The following is a 27,438-nucleotide window of genomic DNA, read 5'->3' on the forward strand; positions in this document are numbered from 1 at the left end:
TGGACAGATCACTTTTCCCGATTATATTCTGGGATCTCAGGTGCTACTACCAGAGAACTGAACCATATTATGACCTTTGAGACCCCTCTAATTGAATTTACCCTGGCAGAAACCAAGGCTGCGATTGTTTCACTGAAATGGGGAAAGGCCCCTGGCCGTGATAAAATTCCAGGCGATTTGTACAAGACAAGCCCAGATATATGGGCCCCATACCTGAACCTGATTTCCAATACAGTAGCTGCAGGAGCGCCTGTCCCGAGCTCCTGGATGGGAGCAGAGATAGTCCCCATCTTTAAGAAAGGCAGCCCCTCCGACCCTGCCAACTACCGTCCAATCTCCTTACTTGATAACTTCCAAAAACTTTTTGCATAGCAAATTTTGTCCCGCCTAGAAGAATGGATTCTGGAAACTAATGTCATTTCCGACCTGCAAGCAGGGTTTAGGCCAGCAGTCGGTACCATAGATCAAGTGTTGAGATTTCTAACAATCAAATAGAAGACTGTGGAAGTAGGAGGGGGCAACCTCTTTGTAGTTTTTATTGACCTTAGAGCCGCATTTGATCTGGTCCCCAGAAACCAGTTATGGCTGACATTAGCCAACATGGGCATCCCATATGGTCTCTTGAAACTTATCGCCCGGTTACACGAGAACACCTACGCACAAATTAGGAGCGGTAAGGATGGTGACTTAACAGATACAGTGGCTATTGAGAGAGGAGTCAGACAGGGCTGTGTCCTGGCCCCTACCCTTTTCCTTTTATACATAAATAATTGTATTAAGTATTTAACAAATTGCACTAATGACTCCCCAAAGTTGGCCGGGATTAAAGTGCCATGTTTACTCTATGCGGATGACACTATCCTGTTGGCCAAAACATCCATGGGAATCCAAAATCTGGTCAACCATTTCTGTGCATTTTGCAGAGATTACGGGTTAGATATTAATGTTAAGAAAACCAAACTCATGATATACAGCGCCTCGAACAAGAAGCTTAGAGCAAATATAAAGATGGATTCAGTTCACTTGGAGAGGGTAATGGAATACGATTACCTGGGCATTAGATTATCTGACAAGGGCAGCTGGGATGCAGCTATAAGGAAAGGGGCACTTACCATCAGCCAAAGATGTGGAGTGCTAGAACGGAAGGCTAGCACTGCAGCAAGCCCCCCTTTGACTCTTATTTCTGAAATTTACAAAGTCCAAATCCGTGCCGCTGCCCTATATGGAGCAGAACTCTGGGGTTCACATAGACAACTGGACACCCTTCAAACCAAAGAAAACAATTTCCTTAGACACATATCTAGACTAGGGAAGGGCACGCCGATGCTCCCCCTAAGACTAGACTTGGGTTTAAACAGCATCAAAGATACAGCATACTTAAGGCCACTTCTATACTGGGTTCGACTATGGAAAACGGAAGAACTCGAACCCTTTAGGACAGCAGTTAAAGATCTATTATCACCTTGCTATGGATGGGAAAAAGTTCGCTGGTTAAGGGAGATGAAAGCAGCTTGGGTCAAATTGGGTTTATCCCTTTATTGGGAGAATCCTGAGATGATTCCTGCTAACGCTAGACTGCTGATTAAAGACCGATATTGGGGGAAAATCTATGAGGAATTTCTCGGCTCAAATGGGTCAGGTCGGCTAACAGCAGAGTTCCTGCTGGTCAAGCACGAACCTTTGCCTGAAAGCTTCCTGGGTCTCCCTATACCAGCCCGTGCCCGTTCTTAACTACTTCAGTTCAGATACGGAACATTGGCGGTCAACAGCTTCACGGCTCGTTGGTCGTCCAATAGTCCTATGTCTGACAAATGTATAAATTGCCATCTATGCAAGGAAACTCCTGAGCATGTCCTATTTTTCTGTCCCTTGTACAAATGCCCTAGAGGAAAGTGGATTATTCCTCTGTGCAAAACACTGCTAGCACAAAACCGAACCAGTGTCTACAGATTATGTAAATATGACACTTCCATGCTGATAGTGAGCTCTGTTTCTAAATATTTGTCAGCAGCATGGACAATCCGTAGTAGGATTATTTCAGATCTCAATCCACTGGTTGAAGAACGGTCTAGAAGTTAGCGGATGTGGCCTGTTACAATAGAATGGGATTTTAAATATAACTATTAGTGCTGATCTATCGAGGATAGTAGATTGTATCTCCGTGCATGCTTTCCAGTGGGCTACCCCAACTAAAGTGATTTATAGTTCCCTAGTATATATTATTTTGTAAACGGCAAGACATAATTCATTTGACCAATTTACTTAAGAGAACAGGTCAACCTAGGGTACCCTTTTCCACTGTTTGGCTTTTAACTTTTGTAAATAGGAGCTATTCCATGAAGTTTTATGATCTATTTTATGTACAAAGCTGTTTTTGAATAGTTTTATATGTTTTATCAGAAAAGATTTGGTATGCTACCTTTTATTTTAAATTGATTTGTATTATCTCAACACATAGCACTTTGCATATGGTAAGATTTAGGTACCATTTTAAATGTCCTGTTTTAATTATTTATGAAATCTTTTATGAAGTACTATGAACCATTTTTTAAGTATAATTTGCTCTAGAACAGTTTTCCTTAAGCACACTTTGAAAGGATTTGGCATATCATTTGTTTCTTCTTGTAACCGTTCTGGTAAATGCCACTTTTTTATCTGGGAAGTACAAACTATGGAACTCTCATTTAACCTCTGGCCCGTTTCGATAAACAGTGTGCTAACTGTTAATGCTTCCTTTTTATGTGATGGTTTACGATTTCTATCTTTTTGCATGTATGACTATTTCTAATTTTTAAATGGCCTAAACTTAGGCCGAATAAACTATTGAATTGAATTGAAAGAGGCATGAGTTGGAATAAAGACTTTGCAGCCTTGGTATTGGGCACCACAGTCTTTTGGTTCTGCTGTCAGCTGACCTAAGGGTAAAATGTTGGGCCTGATACAGATCTGGCTTTTTCAATAATCACAGCCGGACCCTAGCGCATAGTGTGCTGGCATTTACAAAGAGCACATTTGTAGTTGGAATGGCCACTGAATGTGGATAGACATGCTGTTTTACTGGTAAAAATATATAGCGAAAAAAAATTATTATGCACCTGAAACTGGATTTCAATGGATATGTATCACTTGCCCATCACCACGTAAAGTGCACTGATTTCTTTTGATCCTAATAAAATCTTTCTTACCACCATAATTCAAAATTATAACATCGTGCTTCATTTGTGCTTTCCTAATTGCTGATATATTTTGAAATATGTTTATAGTTCATTTCACAATATTTAAATATGTGTTAGAAAAAACTGACATATTACAGACTTTTGTTTTCTGTACCCTAGAAGGATTTTCACCTATAGCACTTTTACAAAATCGTCTCACTTTGAAGTCAGAGAAATGAGTTACCCAATACGCAGCAATTTATGAGACGATATAGCCTGATATTTGACCTTTGACTTTGAACATGCAACAAATGTGACAGGATACACACAAGATTGAAAGGCATCTTTGTTGCTCATTCACCTTCTGTACCCTAGCATGATTATTTCTGGGGGTGCTGCAGCAGCCCCAGCACCCCTATTTTCAGCGTCTAAGACCAAGGAATTTTGTGGTCAGAGACTTCCTGAGCCTACCCAATTGAGCTATCTAGCGTAGACTACATAATTTTCAGGGACAGTTTAGCTTTTCTTCTATGCAAATTCTTTATTCAGTTCACTCGGTTATCAATTGGTCAGAAGGGGCCTGTCACAGAGCCAAAGAGTGTTTCTGGGGCTGTTTGCGTCTGCACCATGACATCTCTCCATTGACTGCTGCCTTATGTAGGGATCCGTGGAGACTTCTGGCCCGATCTACACTCCTTCAAGGTGGACCACTGATCTGGGTCAAAGGCATGGGGGAATCCCAGAGCATTCTGCTTTTGGGTCCAAACATCACCTTACAGTCAGAGAGCACCAGGCAATGGGATCACAGATGAACAGTAAGGCAGTGTGATCCTGCAATCCACTTTCATTTCCTCTGTGTGCCCCACAAAGAAGTGGGACTCATTTGTCTACCCCAACAATGCATGATCTCAAATCTCCTTGAACTACTAGATAATTTGGGCTCACTTTATCTAACTGGTTCCATCTTATTGCATTCTTCATTTACCATGTGTGCATTGTGTTAGCACACTAAAAGCAATCTCTGAATCCAGTTTGACATCTGGGATCTATTGAAAAGGCGAGGAACCTGCGTTAGAGAAAGAGCATTAGCAAGGGTAAGTAACTTATTCTTTATTACTACCAATTTTGTAAAGAGCATTGGGAAAAGAGAGGATATTGATGAACAAGCTGCCCATCCCTGAAAATCCACGCCCCTCATCTCTGTCATCAAAGTTATTACTTCAGTTATCATTTTACCACCACCTTTGCAATCTATGGACTTTGGTAAAACCAATAAATGTAGGACGTTTTTGTCCTTCACCTCGTTTGTGATAATACATATCTGTTGTGACGTCACTGATAAAAAGGGGATTTAAATAGATCTGTCATATGTTTGCTAGTGACTGTGGCAAGGTTCTGACTTTCATAAGTTATGTCAGATGTTATTGTTGTAAAACTTTATCTATGTTATTGTTGTAAAACATTAGAGATATAGAATGTAGGCATTGCTTATTCACATAGGGATATAGGGGGTCATTCTGACCCTGGCGGTTACCGACCGCCAGGGCCAACGACCGCGGAAGCACCGCCAACAGACTGGCGGTGCTTCCTGGGCCATACTGCCGCGGTCAGAAAAGGGGAACCGGCGGTTTCCCGCCGGTTTTCCCCTGGCCCAGGGAATCCTCCATGGCGGCGCTGCTTGCAGCGCCGCCATGGGGATTCCGACCCCCTTCCCGCCATCCCGTTCCTGGCGGTTGTTACCGCCAGGAACAGGATGGCGGGAACGGGTGTCGTGGGGCAGTGCAGGGGCCCCCTAACAGGGCCCCATAATGATTTTCAGTGTCTGCTTTGCAGACACTGAAAATCGCGACGGGTGCCACTGCACCCGTCGTACCCCAGCAACTCCGCCGGCTCCATTCGGAGCCGGCTTCATCGTTGCTGGGTCTTTCCCGCTGGGCCGGCGGGCGGCCTTTTGGCGGTCGCCTGCCGGCCCAGCGGGAAAGCCAGAATGGCCGCCGCGGTCATTTGACCGCGGTGCGGTCATTTGGCGGTCTCCGCCGCCCGCCGGGGTCGGAATGACCCCCATAGTATTGACAATATACTTTCTCCACTCCGGCGTTCAGCCCAGGTACTTGGCTTTGATCTCCTTACAACATAAAGTAAGTTCTAATCACACTACCCTATTGGAGGTGTTTTACTATATGCCCAGTCTTGTAATCAAGTGAGATCCTTACTGATTTCTGATCTGGCAGCTGTTCTTGAGCTGGAATCGGCATCCAGGGTGACACACTGAATTTGCACTTACACATCGGTCTCTTATCAGCCTGTTATGCTGCAGCTTTTTCTCACACCCCCAAGATCCTTATAGTTTCAGAATAGGTGACCACTGTGACTGTTGGCATATAACTTTGGACTCAGAATATAGAAAAACGGTAAACATAATGAGACCCTCTGAGCTAACTATACTACTAATCACGAACTGCGAGGCTGTCTCGCTCACTACTTTATCCTTCACTGCACTAAATGCAGTGCCTTCAGACAAGGTGAAAGCACCTTTTTGGTCACTCTTGCACAACACAAAATTGTTTCCCACATAGGCTGAAACTAAATACCACATACTAATAACAGCACACACCCGCATCCTGTAGCGTGGTATTTGTGCAGGCAGTGGTGCTGTAACAGTTTGCAAAGTGGGGGTTCTGCCATTAATGTTATATCACTGAAGTCATAGGGATTGGGAAAAATCCAAACTTCACACGGAAAACAAGTGTAGTAAATGTGCCACGCCCATTCAGCTGGAGGGTGGCTAGGGTGCGGTATGTAGTTGTTGGTACATTTTGAAGCACTGATACAGTAGCACAAGTTTTCTGTTGAAATGGCCACTAAAATATCATAGACAAGTTTGCATTTACAGGGAAAACTATATACAGCACAAATGAAAATCGGGTTTCATAGAATATTTATCATTTGCGTATCACCAAGTAAAGTGTCTTGATTTATTCTGATCCAATTAAAAAATTGCTTCATTTGTGCTTTCGTAATTGCTGATATATTTTTAAATGTCTATAAAGTTCATTTGCAGATATTTAAATGTTGTTGTGTGTTATTGAAAAACTGACATCCTACAGGCTTGGCTTTCACACGTCCTGTACCCAGCAAGATTGTCACCTATCCTCTCACTTTGCAGTCAGAGAAGTAAAAATAAACATCAGTTTTTGAATAAGCAGCAATTTATCTGAAGACACTGAATGATATTTGACCTTTGTCTTTGAAAGTACAGTAAATGTGACAAGATAAACACAACACTTAAAGGCATCTTTACTGATCAATCACCTTCTGAACTCCAGAATGGTTATTTAAAGTGGTGTTGCAGCCCCCGAACCCTGATCCCTACTTCCAGCACCCATGCATGCCGGTATGTGCTACAGCACCCCTCATGGGATAGTGAGAGATACATAAATAATACAATACAATATCATTCACTTCCCTTCACCGTACAGTGCTGCAGCCTGCAGGAGGGTGAGGGCAATTAGTAAGATAGCCCACCTTCAGGGCAATCACTAATTCCTTTTCTCTACCTTGAGTGTCCTGCTGGAAGTGGATGGAGATTAAAATTGAGCCCAGCTGGAATCTTGGTTTCAAATCCAGCAACAAACAAAGGTGCAGGTGGCTGCCACTTCCCAATTTTCCAAGAGATAAAGTGAGATTTAACAGTGTGACTCAAACTGTTTGTATGTTTAAGAATGTGTGCTCTGTAGGAACGTCAGGTGCATCTGCCTCCTTCAGTAATTATACGAACAAAAATGTATAAAGCACACAAAAGAAAGTGGATCTTTTCAGCACTAAATAGTGAGGGTAGTTTATTACCACCTGCCAGAAACCATTTTATTAGCCTTAAAAAATAAACCAATTGGGTTGATTCACAAAAGCATTTATGGGTATGGGAAGTTTTACTACGAGAGTCCGTTTTACTTACTGTTAAATGCCTTTGTGAATCTGCCCCAAAAAGTTGCACTCTATTAGTTAAAGTGCAAAGAGGGTGCAGACCTTTCTATTTGTACTAATTGTTTATGAATATTCCCATTTTAGATGTTTTGGAGCCAATTTACCAAGACATGTAAGAACACCTAATAGTACTTTGACTTCTATTTTACGTACTCATACACAACTTTCTAAATCTGCCCCTATGTTATAACATTCAATATTAACTAGAATGGTTCTCAGTTTTTTGAGTGACAGGCGTAAGTGTTTGGCCATAGCTGAAGGCTCAACGTTTTTTCACATAATGCTGGGGAAAGTCCTACCACAAGGGCACATTTAGCGATTGTGAACGGCTGCTCACTCTCGCTATTTGTATTCTGTTGGATTTAGAACTATTTTGTAGTACAATGTGCACCCTAGCATCCGTTTTGAGGGAAAGGGGCATTTAATTTGAAATTACTCTGTCATCTAATTCAAACATAAACTCTCAGAATTCTTAGGTAGTTCTGCGCGATTACTCTATACGGAATTACGCAAGTTAGGCCCACCCCTACTTTCAACAATTTTTTGGGCCTGCTAATGCACAATTCTTCCTTACTAAAACCAGAAATTGGAATAGGTTTCCTTCCTCGTGCTAAACCTTCTATTTACAGCCGACTACAATAGTGCATGTCATTCAGCCTGTGCAGTGGGGTTGCCTCTAAGGCCTGGCCAGGCACTGTGCCTAACCTGGCATAGGCTGCAATACGTGCAGCCCACAGCCATCTTTTGTGTGCAGTGGATGTCCTGCAGGTCCTGGCCAACTCCCATGCTCTGCACAGAACCCCTCAAATGCTAACCCTCACAAAATTAATGTTTTTTTTCAAACGGTATGTGAACCTGCTCCATCGGCCCCTGCACCCTGGAGGGATTTGCTAATTTAGTTTCAGATGTGCAGAACCCACAGATGAGCTAACATAGGTTTATGTAGTTTACCTTTGGTTGACAGTCTTTTGCCCATGAAGTTTGCACTGGGTTCAGCAGTTTTCTTTATTCACAGTTGGTGACTTTGGGACCCTCTTTCCACCTGAGCCTCTGGGTCACGGTGTACTCACCTTGGTTCCCTATACACCCTTTCTTTTTTTCAGGATGATGCAGATATCATGTCTTTGTGCCCTTTTGTTCTGCATTCAGGAGTGCTGGAGCATTTTCATCCTTTACAGGAATCAGTGCTCATCAAGGACAGTGGATCTTCGGATCCTAAATAGGATGTGATAGAACCATATAACCAGATTTTTAATACAAACCAATTAAGTGCCACAGTACAACGAACATGGCCATACCAGGAAAACTCCAGTCAGGAATAAAGTTAAGGGAATTTATTACAAACCTAAGCTCAGAGTCATGCAGGCAATTCGTAAGGCAAAGTTATAAAGATACAGAATCTCCATGGGTTGACCAGGGTGACGAAATAGATTCAGGCAGACTAACATTAAAATAACTAAACATTCAACAAGAACAATACAAAACATCAGCAGGATAATTTGAGATACAGAGAATAAACATTGCTCAGTTTGAATAAGCATTAAGACAATTTCAAGTCCTCAAGGTTCAATTTAGCTGGGCACAGGGAAACCTTACAGTAGCCAAATCAGGGGAAGATTTGTGGGACAGAACATATACATGCAAAAGACAAAAAGAACAAAAAGAGTTTGGAAAAAGGTAATCTCGGGCAACACACTGCTAACTAAAGTGAACAAAAAGTAGATAAAGAGGGAAAGCGTCAGCGTGTCAGAAGCTCGGGCAACAATCTTCTATGAGGGTTAGGAAGGATAATCTGTTAGTCTCAGCAAGTTATTTCAAATGGACAAAGGCAGAGAGGAAGATACCTCTCCAAGCGACTCAGCATGCAGGGTACTTAATCTGCAAGGTTTTGGTAAGATTCTGATGGGAATATGAATCATCATTTGCTAAACATGGACATATCAATTCATCAGCAATCCGATTCATCAGGGCAACAGTTCATTTGACATTGGCATCATCCAATAAAAATCGATCATATGACTCCAACTTGTGACAATTCCATTATTTCTCAGGTCTGTCATGAGAACAGCATCCATGTAGCTCCACACAAGATTGAAACAATTGTATAAAATACCAGTCCACAGTCCAGGATGTTCTTCTTTCAAGGACATTATTTCATTTTCTCTTTGTGTAAAAGAATAGATGCCTATTAACAAACTTGTCTTCATATGGGAATAAAGTCCAAAAAAAAGGTGCACGTTAGCAGAATGACTTGACATTTTCTGCTCAGTCACGAAATACAGGATCTAAGAGGCCTCACTTAAGCTAATACAAGTGAGTTTATACAGTGCATTAATACACCAAATAAAATGTATTTTAATATGCAAACTACAAATTCTGCATTAATGATTATTCATAAGCATTCAAGTTACAATAACTTTTAAATATAATGTAGAACTACATTTTTCCATTTTTGCACACATATTAACAACACTATTAGAAATTCAATATTGTTTTAATACAGAATATTAGTTTACAGCCTAAATTATAACATAATGTCAGTTATATCCCTCTAACATTTAATTAGACTTCAATACCACCTGTGCTCTAACATTAGTCTAAACGAATGCATACTTTTAAAATGGCTTTTCAGTGCATCACTCTACAATCAAATTATTAGCACTTTGGTTAACATAATGCATAAACTGTCATGTATAGATGATCACTGTGACATGAGGGACAGCTCTAAAGTTTCTACTACATCAGGAGCAAAGAATCCAGATGCCAATTTTGGAACCCTTCCTTTATATGGTCCCCACTTGACGTGTCTGAATAAATCTTGCTGAGAAAGAAATGAGAGTAGACTTTTTAAAAAAGTTTCATGCAGATTTATCAAACAGCTGAATATTTATTGAGAAAAGTTGGTCATTGAGAGCTTTTGGTGACATTATAAACCACAAGGCTGAGTAATTTTTAAATGCCACAAGAACTCCAAGATGGTGATGTAAGACCTTATTGCTAAAACAATGAACATTGGTTGAGGCCAGTGGAATTATGTGTTTCTGTGGCGCAGCGTTTAACGTATAATTATGGATTTACTGCGTTTGCCACATTATTTCCTGCATAATTTTGCAAATTTCAGCACACATTGAAGTTTCTCAAGTATATCAAAATTATACTGCCAGAGAATTTGCCACATAATGGCAGATAATTTGCTTTATTATTAAGTGTAATTTAGATAACCCTGAGGCATAATTTGGTGCTTCGTTGCTGCATTATGCCTGTGGCCCTGACAATGGTAAAACTCTGCAGAATTATCGAGGGACTTTCAGTATGATGATAAAACCCATATTTTATGGGGAACAGTGGAATATTTTCCGTATTTCACAGTTCATTGTGAATTGTCGGTCTTTATACCACTGTATTTTGTGCAAGAAAACACCAATTAGAGGCACTGCTATTGAATGACTGTTCTCCCGCCTCTCTAATCGCTCATCCTCTGTTTTCTGTTTCTTACCACTTTTCTCTTCAACCTCCTTTATAAGCATGCCACACAGGATTATATGCATGTTTTTTCTAACCTTCACCAGCCTCACATCTATCAGTAGTTGGGGATTCTGACATCTCCCGTATTGAATGTGTAAGAAAATGCCTCCTTTTGCATGTTCACCCCCTTATATTTAGGCTGCTGCTGCTGTTTTTTTTACTCTGAGAGTGCACCTGATAACTAGACCTCCGAGTCAGTGTTCTAAACCCTGTCATAGTGTATGTCAAATTGGCTGTACGCAATTGCTGACTTACTTATAAGTCCCTAGTATATGGTACCCAGGATATTGAGGGCTTTTAAGGCAGAGTGTCCACCCCAGGCTACAGCACTGTTTGTGCCACCCTGTGTGTTACAAAGTACAGAATGGCTATTGACTGCCACTGCAGAATGGGAATATTTACACTGCCAATTCAACTTTGTTATTCAATCGAAAGGGATGCCAACCCTTCCCTTAAAAGCATATGTAAGACTCCCTTTAGGAAGGCCTATAGAGCGTTATGAAGCCCTATGGAGCCCTATAGCAGGGGGTATATATTGTTGAGGTATATTTTTCATGGGTTTCAGCAGCTACACTTCAGAATTGACGTTTGATGTGGAAACGTTAGTAGCCCCTTTGGCTAGTAGAGGGTTACTGGTTGGCACCCCAGCCTGGCTAACTTCTGAATTGATCTACCTAACTGGGTACATTAATGTATCAAATTAATCGTAACATTAAGCCCTACCTGATGCTGAATATAATGTCACTATTAAAGTAATGCAACTTTTAGAAAGTTGCCACTCTGATCCAGGCCACTTTGACCCAGCTGGTCCAGTGGTCTCAGACGAGCACTGACCAACAGATGCTTTCTGCCTGCCTGGGGACTAGTGTGAATGACTCCCAGGCTTAGGAACAATAGCAGCCTGTGAAAGGGCAAGATTATACCTCCCCTTAGAAGGAAGCCACTTGCCGTGCTTCAAAGGGCTTGCTGCAGGTAAGGGAAGGTTTGGACATCTTGACGGTGGCTAGAATAGTGCACCCTGGGATCGCCACATGCCACACTTTGCTGGAAACTCATCACCCTGAGGGAGAGGAACTGGTAGCCCATTGGCTAGTGACCATGTGGCCCCCTCAGTGGTCTTTCCTGGGATAAATATGGCACTCTGAACCTCAGATCATACCAGAACTGAAACAATGACTGAAAACAGACATCCCCATTGCCCTTATACCTGGGGAAAGAGAGGCTGCACCGTCTGCTGGACTGCACCTGCTGCACTTTTGGCTAGCGAAGTTGGGAGTGTGCCTGTTGCTCCTGGCATAGGGAAAAGGTGTGCCCCAGACTTAAGCATTGACTTCAAGGATACAAGCTCCAGGGACAAAAGAGCTGAAGAAGCTCAAACCAGCAAGTTGGTAGCCACCGCAGAAGATGCGCAGCTACCATCCTCTGAGCACCCCAAGAGACCGATCCTCGATGGGCAAAAGTTGCACCGGAGTCAGCCGGATGCAGAGTGCCATCAGAGTTCAGATTCGCCACTCAGGAGGGACACTGGCATCTACCAAAGGTATCCTTTCCAGGCGCTGTGTCATAAGACCAATAGCCCATCAGCCCAGCAGTAGTTGTCCTTCTACTGGCTCTAAGAGGCCCTTCTGGGGTTCTGATCTCTGTGCCCAAAGTCGCCCCACATCACCAGTGTGTGGGGAAATTACCACAAAGGCACCACTATCAACCACACAGCACCCAGAGCATTTTTGTGCATCTTTTCATCTTGTATCCCCAGCATAAGGACCACTCCATTATAGTCTATGGGTGTAGTGCTGTAAAGTTTGGAACTGGACTGGACAATGCTCTGGTGGCTAGGTACCTGTCCAGATCTACCCCATTGGTCCCCCCGACTCCTCCGTTCTGTCAGATTTGATTGCTGGTGTAGTTGAACTAACTTTGGCAAACTTTTGATTATATTTCCAAACTTTTTGTTGACCAATGCTTGTTTGCGGTTGGATTAAAAAGTGATAATATCTTTAAAAATCTGTATCTCCGGAACCCTCCAGTGGATTTAGCTCATCAAGTTCTCTAAAAATTCATAATAATGTTATCTATTTTTATAACTTGATGTGCTGGTACTTTCTTGTTTGTATTTTTATTTCGTTGTTTAGTACTGTTAAATGTTGTACACTAATTTTCTTTTTGTAAGCCTCGCTGCTTGAAAGCCATAGCTACCCAGGGCTGCCCGAATTGGGTGCAGCCTCACTTTAACTCCTTTCATCTATGTTAGCACTCTATCCTTTCCATGTATATTCCTTATGTACTCCAGGAGCCTAAGTACACTACTTCTGGGCTGACTTCAGTAAATACATAAAATAAATGTTAAAACGATCAAGTGTGATAATTTTGTGAGGCAATTACAACTGCTATGTTAAAAACTTTTTTTATATTAATATTTTAGAGCAGATGACAAATGTGTTCACGGAAATCCATTCTCAACTGGAAATGACACTGTTTACTTTACTGTTGTGGATTCGGAGGGCAATGCCTGTTCCTTTATCAATAGCGTCTATAAGCATTTTGGCACCGGTCTAGTTCCTGCTGGCTGTGGTTTTGCTTTGCATGTAAGTACAAATATTTTTAAGATAGATTTACATTGCATGTAAATATTTTGTTAAGGTGGGTTTATGTTGCATATAAGCACGTCCTTTTTGAGTTAAAATTCCCCATAAACAGATACATTTGTATTGAATTGCAATTACCTTGTCAGGTCATGACAATTCATTTTAATTTAGTGACTCAGTTCTCCACTTAACCCCTCCAATATCCATTTGATGTAGTTTATGAGCCGATCTCCAGTACAAGAGGATTTCCTGCTCTCCACACTAACAGGTTTCAACAAATACATTGATGTAAACCAATATCTTTTGTTTTGTATTTTTTTAAATAAAGCAGTTGCATACACAAACATCCTACTTTCATAAGCACATGAAAAGTTAATGTAACCTATAAGTGGGAATAACAAATAATTATGTGCCAACCTAATACTGCAGATTGGGCCCTATAAATCAAAGGGTCTCACAGATACTTCTAACAGCAGATTTCTCACCTTCAGAATATCGCCATCTATCAGAGAAGAACTAGAGAGTTTTACAGTAATTAGCCCAAGCACAGATGGCTACCACCATGTGGCTGCACGGTGACTCTGTTTTGGCCCAGAAGTGACAGAGCTGTACTGTATATAAGCAGTGCGCTGCTATCCCTCTCGGCATCTTCCACGCAGATACTGCGCTTTGTTCCCAACGTTGTCTGTCTTTCAACAACTTTATACGTTACTTCGGATAGTGTGTAGGTATAATGTCTACCCCGAAAATCTTAGGATTAAAGCAGGAAGAAGATGTTAGTCACTGACCTGCACAATGAGGGTTTTTTTGTTCTTGGGCCCACGTCATAAATTGAAGTTGTGTGATAAATGTGCCATCATGCACCCGAAGGTGTGCCTGAAGGTTCCTCAGGAACAGGAGGCGGAACTCTATATCATCGGTTATACTAAAAGGAAAGTGCTCAACACATAAGTCCCACTATAAGTTTCAGGGTGCATGCAATCCAGTTCATGAAGCTGGTCCTGTATGAAGTCCTGTATCCTAATCCTGAATCAAGAGATCATACTCCACAAGCACTACCTGACTTGGATCAGGTTGTGCAACTGGTGCTGGTATGTGTCAAATTCCATGGACTGTCTTTGGCCCTGAAGCAAATGGTGGCCTTCAAGGAGGCCATGATGTAGCTCTTTCAAATGTTTCTGTCCCCCTCATGTGTGGGCCCTCTGAGTTATGTGAGTCGCTAGTTGGACTGCTGCCTGTGGGCCGTACCTCTGCACCAACTGACTTTGTGGGACCCATTCCTGTGAGAACCCTCTGTCCATTCCAGTACTTTCTATGCCACTGCTGATACCGATTCCCCTGGAGCATGGACAAAATCAGACTGTGATGCTAGTCTCCAACTCCGAGCCTTTGTCTACCTGCTCGAGGCCTGTGTCGTCCTACAAGATCACAAAATGCAACCAGGCTCTAATTTTTATCCCATGCCTCAATGACCATACTATCAGATTCTAGGGGCCTCAATAGAATCTGACTGTAATGCTGTTCAGGGTATGCAAAATGTCTCCTGTGATACTAGTGATGATGATGATGATGATGAAGAGCAGTAGGAGGAGAGGAAGGAGGACGAGATGGACAACTTTCTTCAACCTCATTATACTGATGATGGGCTATACCTGGATTTACAAAATGTCAGTGGGTTGGATATATCTCCATAGACTAACCTAGGGCACCAGAGACCGTGTTGGCACCAGTGTAGTGCTTTGAAGGCATGCCTGCATGAGATCAAACAGATTTTTACGTAATGTTCCAGCATCCTTGATGTATGTGCCCTTTGATGGCTGCAGATTGCTTGGAGAAAGGGCTGATTCTGTGCTCAAACATTTTTCAGAACAGTCGTCCCACAGTATGATCCTTGGGGTTCCTGTCTTCCTCCAAGCAGTTCACCAATAGTACAGGAAATTTAGGGGTTGTCTCAGGAGGCTAGCATACAGAAAACATCAGCCTTCCCCACCTGTGCAGCAACAGCAGACCCAGTACTTTTGGGGCAGAAACTGTGATGGTGGCCGAGGTCAGTTGCCCCAGTAGGGACAGCTGTCCTTGAACTCCTCTAATGTTTCCTTGTGCGCTGCATTGGCTGCAGACTGTTTAAACTTGTCCTGACTAGCCGAGTAAAAAAAAGTTTTATTTCTGGTATAACTCCAATAAAACTTTACACATATTAAAACACATTCATATATACACGAGTAAAATATGATATAAGTACATGTATTAAAGAATTTCATTTTCAAAACTGAACATCGTGTATGATGCTCTGAGGTTAAAAACCTTGCTACACTATATACAGTGGTCACCCAAGTATCAATTCTCAAAATTCTCAGGGCAAATTTATGCTGGCAAAACCCCAGTTGTCTGCAATTGGAGCAATCTATTTCTTGCAAGCAATGATGTAAGTACTACAGAAGAATAATAAATGTGCGACTGTCTCAGGCTGAGATTTGCAAGCTGGGCAAATGGCTTTAGTTGTGAAAACATATCACTTTCTACAACAAGTATTTAAAACTAGAAACCCATACCTGGACTTGAGGTACAGAGATTTGGCCAGATGTTGAGTAATAAGATCTAAATATTGCTTGAATTTCATTTCACATTTATGATCTGAAAAATGCAGTGGTCAGTGAAACATGTCTCAGGCTTAGAAGGTCTTATTCCCTTATGAACGCCTAGTACATTTCAATAATCTGATCTTTAGAGATTATATGGACCTCTGTCGGGGGTCTTCTGCAAATCACCTAGGCCAAGCATATGAAATTTTGATGCGTACAAATTTCAACCAGGGTGTATGTCTACTCCCATTGAGGCTTAACAATGCCTCAAGAGCCTTTCAAAGCATGATAGCACCCCTGTATACCATAATAATGTCCAATATAACAAAGGTCTAAACGTTACTCTCTGCAAGACTGATTTTATCCCTATATCCATGTATAATGGTATTAATAGAGTGTTCTGGTGTAGTTTAACGAGGGACTTCGAAAATGTCCTCCCCGTTGTAGGCACACTCTGGACATTCAGATGTCCCCACAGTTCCACACAATATAAAGCAGCTCCACAGGCTGTGTGTTGTATATCTGTAGAGCTGGTGTTACAGACTTTTGTCAGGGTGGATCTGTAGTTCTTCAGTATGCTGAAATTATACTGTGACCGTTTTAAAACGATTTTTTAAATATCTGCACATTCTATGGCATTGGCAGATAATTTAATGTCATAATAATCAAATGTCTTCACCCTCTCTAGTTTTACCCCCTCCAGCGTAGGTACACCTCCATAGATCCTGTGTGGGTTAAAGGTAATACATTTTATTTTCTCTGCAGCCTCCTCTGTACTCAGAAAACTCTTAAGCAATCTAACAGCATCTGTAGGCCCATTGGAGTGTTGGAGATCATCAACGTGCATCCACAAGCAGAAGGGCCAAAACCAGAGATTTAGATAGTTTTGGTGAATCATCGCAGCAGTCACTTAGGAAGTCTACTACTCCATTTATGTATAGTGTCAATAACGTTGGGACTAGTGCACAATTGTGGCATATCCCCTTCAGAATGGGATACGCTCCAGTAGCTCACTGACCCCATCTGACTTGTCCTTATGTTTTTTTATGCAGGTTCCTCAAACTAGCAAATTTTCCTAAATGCAGTTTCTGATATGTTATGCAGTGGCAATCACCCAGTACAGGATGTGGAAGCTGAAGCACTAGCAACACCTAAAGCGGGCTAAGGTACATCAAGCACTAGCCCACCATAAATGCAGTTAGTTGCAAGACACCATCAAGCGGTGCCTGTTACCTCATACCCACTGAAAAACATAAAACACTGGTCATCAGAACATACACTGTTGTTTGCCTAAGAATAATGTCCCAGTTTCTTAACAATAAGTACTTCTATTACAGAGCCCCTGTTCCTTTCGGTATCCTGCTAATTTATCAGGTCCAATACTGAAACACTGGGCCGACAACCTTTGACTACTTGTCCCTCGAAATACATAACATGAAGTTCATGCTGAAACAGAAGCTGCCCACATGTCGATTGGACATATATTCCAGCCATGTTAGAGTTCTAACATGGCTGGAAAAGGTACCACCAGAAATGAGCTTGGAATGCCTAATTTCTCATCCAGATGTAAAGGTAACAAATTAAAAGATAAAGACGTGGCAAGTGGGGCCATTAATAACCATATTCATAGCCATTTATGAAAACATGAACCTCAGGTCAAAACATTGGAACAGCGTACAGCAATGAAAACTAAAGCATATGCACATACAACAACTCAAAACATTGGTTCAAAAGAATAACATTTTGAAACGTGCATCATATACCTGTTGTTCTTAGATATGCAAAGGAGCACAATATTAGATGCAAAAACACAACAGTCTTCAGTTGATATGTTACACAGGTTGAACCAGAATCGTGTCTAACACAGAACTTGGGTGGGGCTCTTTGATTCACACACGGTTATAACAGTGAGAAGCTGCTGAGACAAATAAGGTGACTGGGTAACCTGCAGACTGTCACTCTTGCCGCTGGATTTTAATCTGCTGTAGCTAAAAGGTGACCATAGGTGGGTAGGCATGCTCACACCCTTAAAACTAATCTCACTTTTGAGTAGCTTCATCACTGGCACCATAAGGAATCTGGCAAGTGGAATGATGTAGCTGGCAGAGCCTGTGACTTCAGAAAGTTGTGGCGCATTATAAAACAGGAAAAAAAGTACAGGGCACTGTAATGGGAGAAGAAGAATAGCACATCAATCAGGATGGGAGCAGCGGACAGGCACAGATTTAGCTGAATCAATCTGTGCTTGGTCCCTGCTTCACAGAAAGAAATGGAAGTGACGCTTGCACCAGTGCATGGCTCGAACAAGCTCAACCCTGAAAAGGCTCATTCGGAAGTAGAGCCTTTGCAGACAACATGCAGTTTGTCATCGATCACTATCTACTACCACAAGGGCCACTCAACAATATTCCCAATCTGGAAGCTACCCCACTGGAATAGCTTTCCATTTAGGAATCTATTACCATCTCAAGTCAGGTGTCAGTGAGTGATCAAAAGTTTGCAACCACAATTGCAGACTCAAATCATTGACACATATAATTGGGACTCCCCAACAGGAGGTGGTGCCTCATTAACACTTCTATTTGTGATTCAAAATGAGTTGAACTATTCAGTTTGCATTTCATTAATAATTTCGATACAAGTAACATTTGTACATTGCACTTTGTCTGTTTTGTGTGTGAATTGCAGGCTTTGACACCGCAAAAAGCTTTTGCTTTTGTACTTTGAACCCTGAGTTCTTAAAAGGAAAATGGTTCCTGCGAAGGTGATTAGTAAATTAAGTCAAGTGATTTACTTAGGAAGTGACCTCTCTTAATCAAATGTGCTGATGATTTGACACCTTCCTACAATGTGCTTCCAAAAGACAAACCATGTTATAGAGCAATTTCTCTCGCTCCACAGATCTTTTTTTTGCTGCAAGTATTATGTGCCATTACATCGGCATCCATCACATTTTCGGTGTGTCTCTGCCTTGTCTTTCACAGGCATGTGATCACATGATGGCCTTGCATGTTCTCTAGCCCGTTGCGAACAACACCCTTCACAACTAAAGATCACTGACCACACCTGAGGTGCTGCCCTCAAAGCATCTCAGATTTGTCATGTAACCCATTCTGCAAGCCTCCCTTCTCTATTGTCCATCCTACCTCCAGTATTCTGTTACCTAACATGATCCCACATGCTTTTCTGCAAGTCCCACCCTGGCTGATTTATTTCACCCACCTACCTACCTCTCTTGTAGGTCACTCAACCCTAGGCTGGCTTGTATTTCTAAATTCAGGCCTCATCACTGGGCAGTACACACAGAATCATTCCAATCTGTTTAGAATTAAGAGGAGGCTTAATGGTCTGGGGAAAATACTGTTAACACAGTTTGTGGTTTTACCCTTGTGCGGTTTTACTTTTCTAGTGGAAGTTCTGCGTATTGGAAGGAGAATGTACCAAGCGGTGGAATAGTAAATCACCCTTTTTTATCCTCCCTGTGTATATTTTCCCCATGCAAATTCTTTCCGGTACGTGGAGGGATTCTTGTGGACAAAGCCCAGCCTCAAAACACTTTTTGCCATTAACTGGGTCGATGAATTAAAGTCAATGCAAGGGCGTTTCTAGAAAGCTCTTGCCATTAATAGCCAATTGTTGAAATCTGAATGCATTTGTAAAATGTTCGAAACATACACGTAGAGGAAATTACATTTATGATCTGTACATATAATTAGAGACAATGTTAATCGATATTGACTATGAAAAATTATTTCGATCATTGGGACTGGTTCATTAATTGCACATTTTGATTGGTGTAAATAATTGTTTTATTAGGCATGAACTGTTAAAGGGTATGTAACCATTAAGGTAATAGGAGGTAGAAATATACTTACGTTATCAGACACGGTAGACTAATTTAAAATTAAATGTTAGGAAGTGATTAACTTTGCTGTCACATCCAATGGATGCTATAATGTAACAATTGATGGAATAAGATGTATGAATTAAAGAAAAACTCTTACTTATTTTTAATTACTAGAGATAAGCATATAATCATGTCACAGACAGTCACGTGACCTTGACAAAGCACATGGAGATCACAGAAATAGTAGGATGCACATTTTCCATTTGCTAACTTCTTAAGAAAGTTTCTGATCTTTGCATAAGAAGGTGCAAATATCAAATACATTTTGTATTTTTCTGCAGTTATGTGGATAATTTTATAAGCACTCTGGGAAGGTGAGAATGATGGGTGGATTACAACCTCCTATACAGTTTGTGTTATTACGACATAGTAAGAGTCAGTGTGCAGTTTACTCCAACTCAAAAAGTTAAATTGGATGCAAAACTCGTTTTGGTGCAATTTCATATGCACTGTGAAGAAAGTTTCTAAATAACCCTCCAGTCTGATTTGTAATAAGTACACAGTTAAGTTTTCTAGATTATATTAATGTCATACACCTGGAAGTCTTTTGAGTCCGAGGTCAGGGAAGTACCACGAATCGAGTGATGAAAAAAATATTCAGAAATAGTTATTAAGCATCAATAACTTTTTTGTAATTTTCAGAACCGAGGGTCTGGTTTCTCTCTTTCACCTAGCCACCCCAACTGTCTGTCACCAGGGAAACGTCCATTCCACACCATCATCCCTGCTCTAGTAACCGATGCGAACTCTGATCAGCTTTTGTGTGCCTTTGGAGTGACGGGGGGCTTCATGCAGCCTCAAGGACACGTGCAGGTAAAAATAAACACATTTCAAGGTGTATATTATTAGCAATGTTATGGAAGACAGGCAGCATGTTCTTGCATTTAATTAGCAGTAATTAGATAAATGTTCTAGATGATATTGTAACCTGGCAAGGTTAACTCTGTCTTCCAGCCTTCTGAAGGGGATAATATGGAAAGCAGTAAGTTAGTACACAAAAGAACCATTGAATTGGAAAATGCTTGCATTTACTATATACAAAAAAGCAAAATCTGTGAAAGCAGACAGCAAAAAAATATTAATACCCAGATATATGTACCATGGAGGAAAAATCCTCTCAGCTGCAAGTTGGCTAAAAATATAACCTCTAAGAAGCACCATACTTTGCTTGAAAATGTATTAAGCACCAGTTGAAGAACCAACTGTAGGACAAAATGTTTGTAGTTCAAAGTGTTCTGTGCACCCAGGTGGGCAAATTGTTATTAATAGAGTGATAAGCAGCAACAGTGATTTTGCAAATACTTCTTCATCCCTCTTGTCACAGTCCTTTCTACTTAAGAGCAGGGTCATGTTTGGGAGAAGACAAACCACCATGACCTTCATAGTGACACATTTTCTAGCCCCTTTCTCCCACCCCTATATATACCTATAGGGGGTCTTCACCCAAGGCATCCTATCTGTGGGACTGTCTGAGGGTGAGACTTTTAGCTAAAGCCACATGTATCTTTTGTTCTTGATATCTAGCTAAGTTAACCTTCTTTTTACTCAGTTCTGGCTGAGATGTCTGTAATTAGGAACAGTTCAAGCAAGGATACCCATTCTTTTAAATTAAAGGGCAAATCGGAGTGCATGCTGACACGCAATGGTGACAGCCACTAGTGCAAACCATAAGCTTCTTATGAGGCTCAATCATATTGGAAGGGCTCTGAGATGAAAAGGCAGAGCGGGTGCAGCAAGTGGTCTTTACTTTTGTTCCTCTTGAATATTGATGAGGGTGGATTTCTGTAAATCATTCTGACCAGATTCTTTGTGCCAGTTAGAAATCCAACAATGGGTCATGACTCAAGGTGATTTTGTTAGAAATATTTTGAATACATACGATTAAAGTAGAGTAACACAGATTCTCTCCTCAATATGATATCAATATATATATTAATTTGTGTAAGGGAGGGCTTAGAGAATAATGGAAACAAGGTTGTTTATTTATAACAGCATCAATGACTTGCCTACTATACCCAAGTGCAAATGCAAGGCAGTGGTGTACAGAGGAAGGGACCTATTGCAGTGTAAATAAATTACACACATCGTATAAGCGACTGCAGATAGCATTATAGGCCATATAGACGTGAAGTTTCGGTCTTAATTCAATAGATGATGTGGCCCAGCATCATGATAAGCACTGTCAAAGTACACCAACATTTTTGAAGAGATTATATAAGACAGAAAAAAAACAGTTAAACATAATGCAGGTCATGTATATAAAATAGGAGCCAAAATGGCAGCAGAGATGACTTCCTCCAGCTGAAGCCCACCACACTATAACCTACCCTATAGTACCCATAGTAAGCTGACTTAATGTGGCTATGTTTTTACTTCCATCTTCTGCAATTTTACAAGAAGATCTTTTTGTGTCTACCTTACCTGGATTAATTCAGTTGCATCAGATCAGTATCCAGCCTGAGAAAGGAGAATCACACATGCAAACATTGCTCAAAATCAAACATGTGTACCCTACTTTATTCATATTTTAATGTTTGCAAATACAAAAGCACTAAAATATATAGCATACCTTTTTGCAAAATCTCAAAATTAATGTATCAGACGTTTTGATCCTGTTAACACATATTTCTTATCCTTCACTGGATTCGTAAACACTTTCCTTAGGTTGATGGGATCTCTGGACCCAGTGAAGAGGGTGGTCAAACACATACAATTAATTAAAACCCAATAGCAACTTTAAACAACATGACCCATGTGGCCACAGAAGAAAACTCCAATCAATAAAAGTTTCAAAGCTTTATTTTATAACCATAAAGCCAAAGTCATGTAAATTGTGCACAAAATCAAATTGTAAAGGTAAATAAAAACCATGGGTTGACCAAATCTACGAAACAAATGTAATCTACTCAACATCAACACCATTAGACATTCAAGAAGAATAATGCATATCATAAATGACACAATTTGAGAAACAGAAATACTCTTTAAATCAGACTGCGAATACATTAGTCAAATCAAATTACAAAGATTTAGGAATCTGAATTTTGGACATGGGTTATTCCTAATGCTAACCAAATTAGGACAAGCATGTGTTGGAATGGGCTAACACATGCGGGCAAAAATCAAAAAGAAAGACAAAAATCATTTTGAAAATCTACTATCTCGGGTTAAGTTAAATTACCTAGAAAATTAAAATAGGCAGTTGTCAGGATGCTAACGTCTACTAAGAAACGCAGGTCAGGGAAAACAACATTTTTACTCTCAGTAGAATATACCTCTCCTAGGGTCAGCATTTAATACAGTTTCATCAGCAAAGTCTGTTAGAAGCACCCTCAGGGAAAAGTGCAGAACTCAGGCTGCACAGGAAAACAATCAGGAAACATCCAAGGAGAAAGTAAACAGAACTAGATTCTTAAGTGGACTGACTGAAACTTACAAAGTCGATCCCAAATCAAAAATACTCAAAACAGTTTGATTGGTCAGTTTGATGAGTCCACATCATGCAAAAGAGGCAATGTCCAATTAGAATTTGAGCACAAATCGAGTTTGCAACATGACTGAAAATTCTCAGGTTTGGTACAAAGTCATCTCTTCTTTCCGTGTGAATCCAATAGAATATATAATCATTTTATATATTACTTGTTGCAATCCATATTCTTCTCATAGTGTGAGACAATTCATCAGTTCTCATGAGAAATTACCAATTAACTGTATTCAGTACTTTAGATTTTAGTCTCCAGGTCTGAATGTTCCAGAATCTAAGTCATTGGGCCAATTGGAACCTTTACTATTCATGAGAAACAACTTAATGGAACCATTCATGTTAGAGAAAAAGAAATGATTAATCACTTTTACATGACTAAACACGATGTCTACAGGCCTAGTTATGCAAACACAAGAAAGATAAGGCATTAATATCATCATTAATAAAACACATATAATATGCAAACTTATGAATTCAGCATTAATGATATATCATCAGAATATGTAAAAACATTTAATTAATAATTGGGTCGTTTGTTAAGGCATCACAATAGATATGACAGAGAAGTGCATTTATTTTTCTGCACATGTGACATTATACTAATAGATCACATTAAGCATTATAAATCAAATCCATTTCTATTAGCAGTTACTTTAATGCTAAAAAATATACTTCAATATCAGCACATTGTCAACTCTGGTAGGCACAATGTCCGTCATTAAAATAAAATGTGAACACTTTTTAAACGTGTGTCAATGCAAACGTTCTCTATGTTAGGCTTTTTAAAAGTAAGTGTAAATGTCACCTAATGCTGATGTCTGGGTCACTAAAAGCATTACAACAATCCAAAAATGGTGACCAGTATGAATTTGTTTACAAGGTATTGTAGGCAAAGTAAAAAGAATGTTCAAAATCAATACTTATATTAATATGCTCCCATACATTTAAAGGTTTTCTGTAAAACAGCACAGTTTTTATTGAGACTCTCCACAGACAGGCCATGCAAGGGAGTACTCAACTCAATAATGAAAACATTCTTTCAAATTGTTTAAGGAAGTCAGAACACTGAATCTGCCAGACTAAACAATGTTCTATTTAAATAGCCTAAAGCGTTTGGCTCCCAAATGTACACCTGCATCATTTTCAATGTGTTTCAATGTTGGTGGCTATGTAAATATTTCAGAAGTAATCTAACTTTAAGAAGAAGAAAAAGATGTTCTTTCTATTGGTTTGAATTTTTGGAAGTTGCCCAGGAATCCTTATACTTTGATGTTTGCAGTAATGCATACTACAGCTATGATTAATATTACTTTCCAAGTTAAACATGAAGACAGTATGTAACACGTGACAGCTTGTTTCGGTTTTAGTAAATATTATGTTCAGTATAGTAGGACATCCACTAATGGGTACAGTAATTCTAAAATCAACTGTTTTAACATGAAAATGCAATCTTCTTTTGGAACTTTCAGAGCCTAGTTTGTACAAGAAGATTCCAAAAGAGAAATTAATTTGGACAGTGCATCAAGAACATGCACTTCCTGGAAGTACCTTTGTCCTAATGTACAAATCTATTTTGCAGTAGCAAACTCTGCACTTTGTAAAACAGATGTATTTTTTACTGCAAACTAGGTTTTCGGTAAAGTTTTACCTAAAATGGGATTGTGAATGGATACCAATTTGCAATTTGAAAGGGACATGTTGAAAGCATCCCTTCTAAACTGCATATCGGTTAGCAATATTTCAATGTTTTGTGACACACTGAAAATGCATAGACTCTTGAGTTGGGTTGTAATTACTTTGGGAAAAGGGAAGGGCCTCTTCTCCTTTGTGAATTAAAAAAAAAAGTTTGCTAGGGGATAGACAGTATTCACTGGGCGGCTGGTAACCTTAAAAAGTGGTGGGGCGAGCGAAGTTCTCCGCAACTCCCCAAAAAAGAAAATAAAACCCCCACCTCCCTGCAAAAGCCCTTAATAAAACACCCCCTCCTTCAAAAGCCAAATATATAATACTCCGTCCCTCCAAAAGCCCATAATAAAACAACCCCTCCCCACAAAACCCCAGAATAAAACTACCATGTTAAATTAAAGTAAAAAGTACTGACCAGCCGCTGCAGGCAGCACAGGCTCCCAGCCTGCCCTGCGGCCTATCCTGACAGACTGGGAGCCTGTGCCTGCTCTCTCCAGCCCGGCAACACAGTGCTGGGCTGGAGAGAGCACAGCGCGCATGTGTGTTTGGCTGGCCCAAGACGGCCGGCCAAGCACACATGCGCACTGAGGGGAGTGCACAGCGCATAGCGGAGGAGCCGCCACTGTAGGATACACTGAAAACTGTCTTCAGTCCTTCTGCTGAGGACTAAAGGCAGCAACATAAGGAAGAGGCCTTTTGTAGGTGATACCTGTACTTATTTATCTTTGCTGACTGTTTTTCCCATGTATTTACCTCTATTTTGAAGGTTCTTCTTAACATGCTGGAGTTCGGGATGAATCCACAGCGAGCTGTTGATGCATCACGTATTTATGTGGAGTACTCCAAAAAGGGTACGTTAATTTAAAAGAACTACATAGTAAAAGAAACAAGCTTAACACTTCAAATAGGACCTTATTTTTAGAGCTGATTCATTCATTATTATATTTGCTGTCCACATCTTTTGCATCATGATTTGGTTAAGAATCCATACAATATTACATAATGCAAACACACGGACTAGAAAATGTAAACCTTGCCTTGTTATTACGTAACGTTTTGGAAAGACCATCTCCCAAAGCAGGTTCCAGTTTTTTCAACGTCTCAGATGAAATTTCGAACCTTTTGAGGACCCCTTTATGTTTAGTTAAAGGTTATGTATTGTCACTGTATAGCAACCTAGATGGTGGCTCAGTGGGTTATTTGAGGTTGTTAAATTGAGTACCATTACATTTACAATATGCACTATTTAAATCAGTACCCTTTAGCAGTAATGGCAAAATTATATTATGAAGCACTGCATTAAATCAAGATATTATTATTTATTAACATCATCATAAGACTTATTTTCCGCGAGACATGAGTGAAACCATAGTAGCTGGGATCCCCTGGGCCCTGAAAGATTCTTTCAGTTAGTAACGTGCCCTTGGGTTCTAGGCACAGTAGGAGCATATTCTTGGGGACACTGGAAGGGCTTCCTTTGGGTTTAAGGAGGATTGTACCTATATTAGTTATTTCTGAAAGCGCTAAATGACTGATAAGCAAGCTGTTAGGACCATTCACTGTCAAGTTAGTGCAGTGTTAAGAATGAAAAGAGGGACACCTTGGTCTGCTCCTTGCCCTCTGTCAAGTTCATTTATTGAAAAAAACATAGTCCAGGAGAACACCTCACTGAAAAGTACGATACTTAGAACAAATAATTCGTTCCATGAGCAATAATCTGAAGTGTCCTCCTCGAGAAAAAGTCTATTTCTCCTTTTTTGTCTTCATTTTAAATCGGCCAAAATGCATCTGAACGTTTTACAATAAAAATACGTGAAATAAACACATAAACAACATACTAATAAAATCAAAGAAAAATTCCAATATAGGTGCATTTCAGGCATCTGTAGTGTAGATGTGGCCTCAAGGGGCAAGCTACAAAGGGCACTTTTATTTTAGCTGGAGGGATTTTAAGATGAGGAGCTGTAAATAGAACAGTGGTGTGTGTGTGTGGGATCCGGAACAGATTACAGAACCCAGGATGCAATTTGATAGGGCGGTAGGCTATTTATTAAAGACATTACAATGTACATTCAATTTTTACATATTCAGATCATACAATTAGCAGCACATGAAGATGATAAATTTTATATAGAATCATGCGACTTTTTGCTGAATGATGGCGCCAGAAATTAGAACTGACAACTCCTTCTATTGTAACCAACCACCCATTGTCTCTTCACGTATTAAAGTACAGCGGTATAAACAGGTCTTGATACTCTGTTCAAAACTCCTGAATATAAAGCGTGGTCAACATTTTCAGAGGCAGAGCTCTCCAAGATGAGTATGGCAGCTCCACACAAAATAAACCCTCCGATGGTAAGCTGGAACCCCTTTACCACACCCTCGCTTTTGGGATATCTGAGAAGTGTCAGATAAAATGGCACTGGGGGTGCTTGGTTTAAAACGATGCTTGACAAATCACTGTCTTGAACCAGGAGGCATGACCGTTTCTAGAACAAAACAATTTGTAGACTTTATAATAACATGT

The 27,438-nt window shown here is 40.4% G+C and overlaps 1 protein-coding gene across 1 annotated transcript in view; it reads left to right on the top strand.

Annotated features, from left to right (window-relative positions):
* Positions 1 to 27,438, top strand: part of LOC138265558 (glutathione hydrolase-like YwrD proenzyme) — a 389,347-nt gene that overhangs the window by 321,158 nt on the left and 40,751 nt on the right. Inside the window, exons 9-11 of the mRNA XM_069213375.1 lie at positions 13,087 to 13,249; positions 20,381 to 20,551; positions 25,675 to 25,759. Of these exons, the coding sequence (XP_069069476.1) occupies positions 13,087 to 13,249; positions 20,381 to 20,551; positions 25,675 to 25,759 (419 nt within the window). The remainder of the gene's footprint in view (positions 1 to 13,086; positions 13,250 to 20,380; positions 20,552 to 25,674; positions 25,760 to 27,438) is intronic.

The sequence above is a fragment of the Pleurodeles waltl genome, chromosome 11 (genome assembly GCF_031143425.1).
Source record: "Pleurodeles waltl isolate 20211129_DDA chromosome 11, aPleWal1.hap1.20221129, whole genome shotgun sequence".
In the NCBI taxonomy this organism is placed as follows: domain Eukaryota; kingdom Metazoa; phylum Chordata; class Amphibia; order Caudata; family Salamandridae; genus Pleurodeles; species Pleurodeles waltl.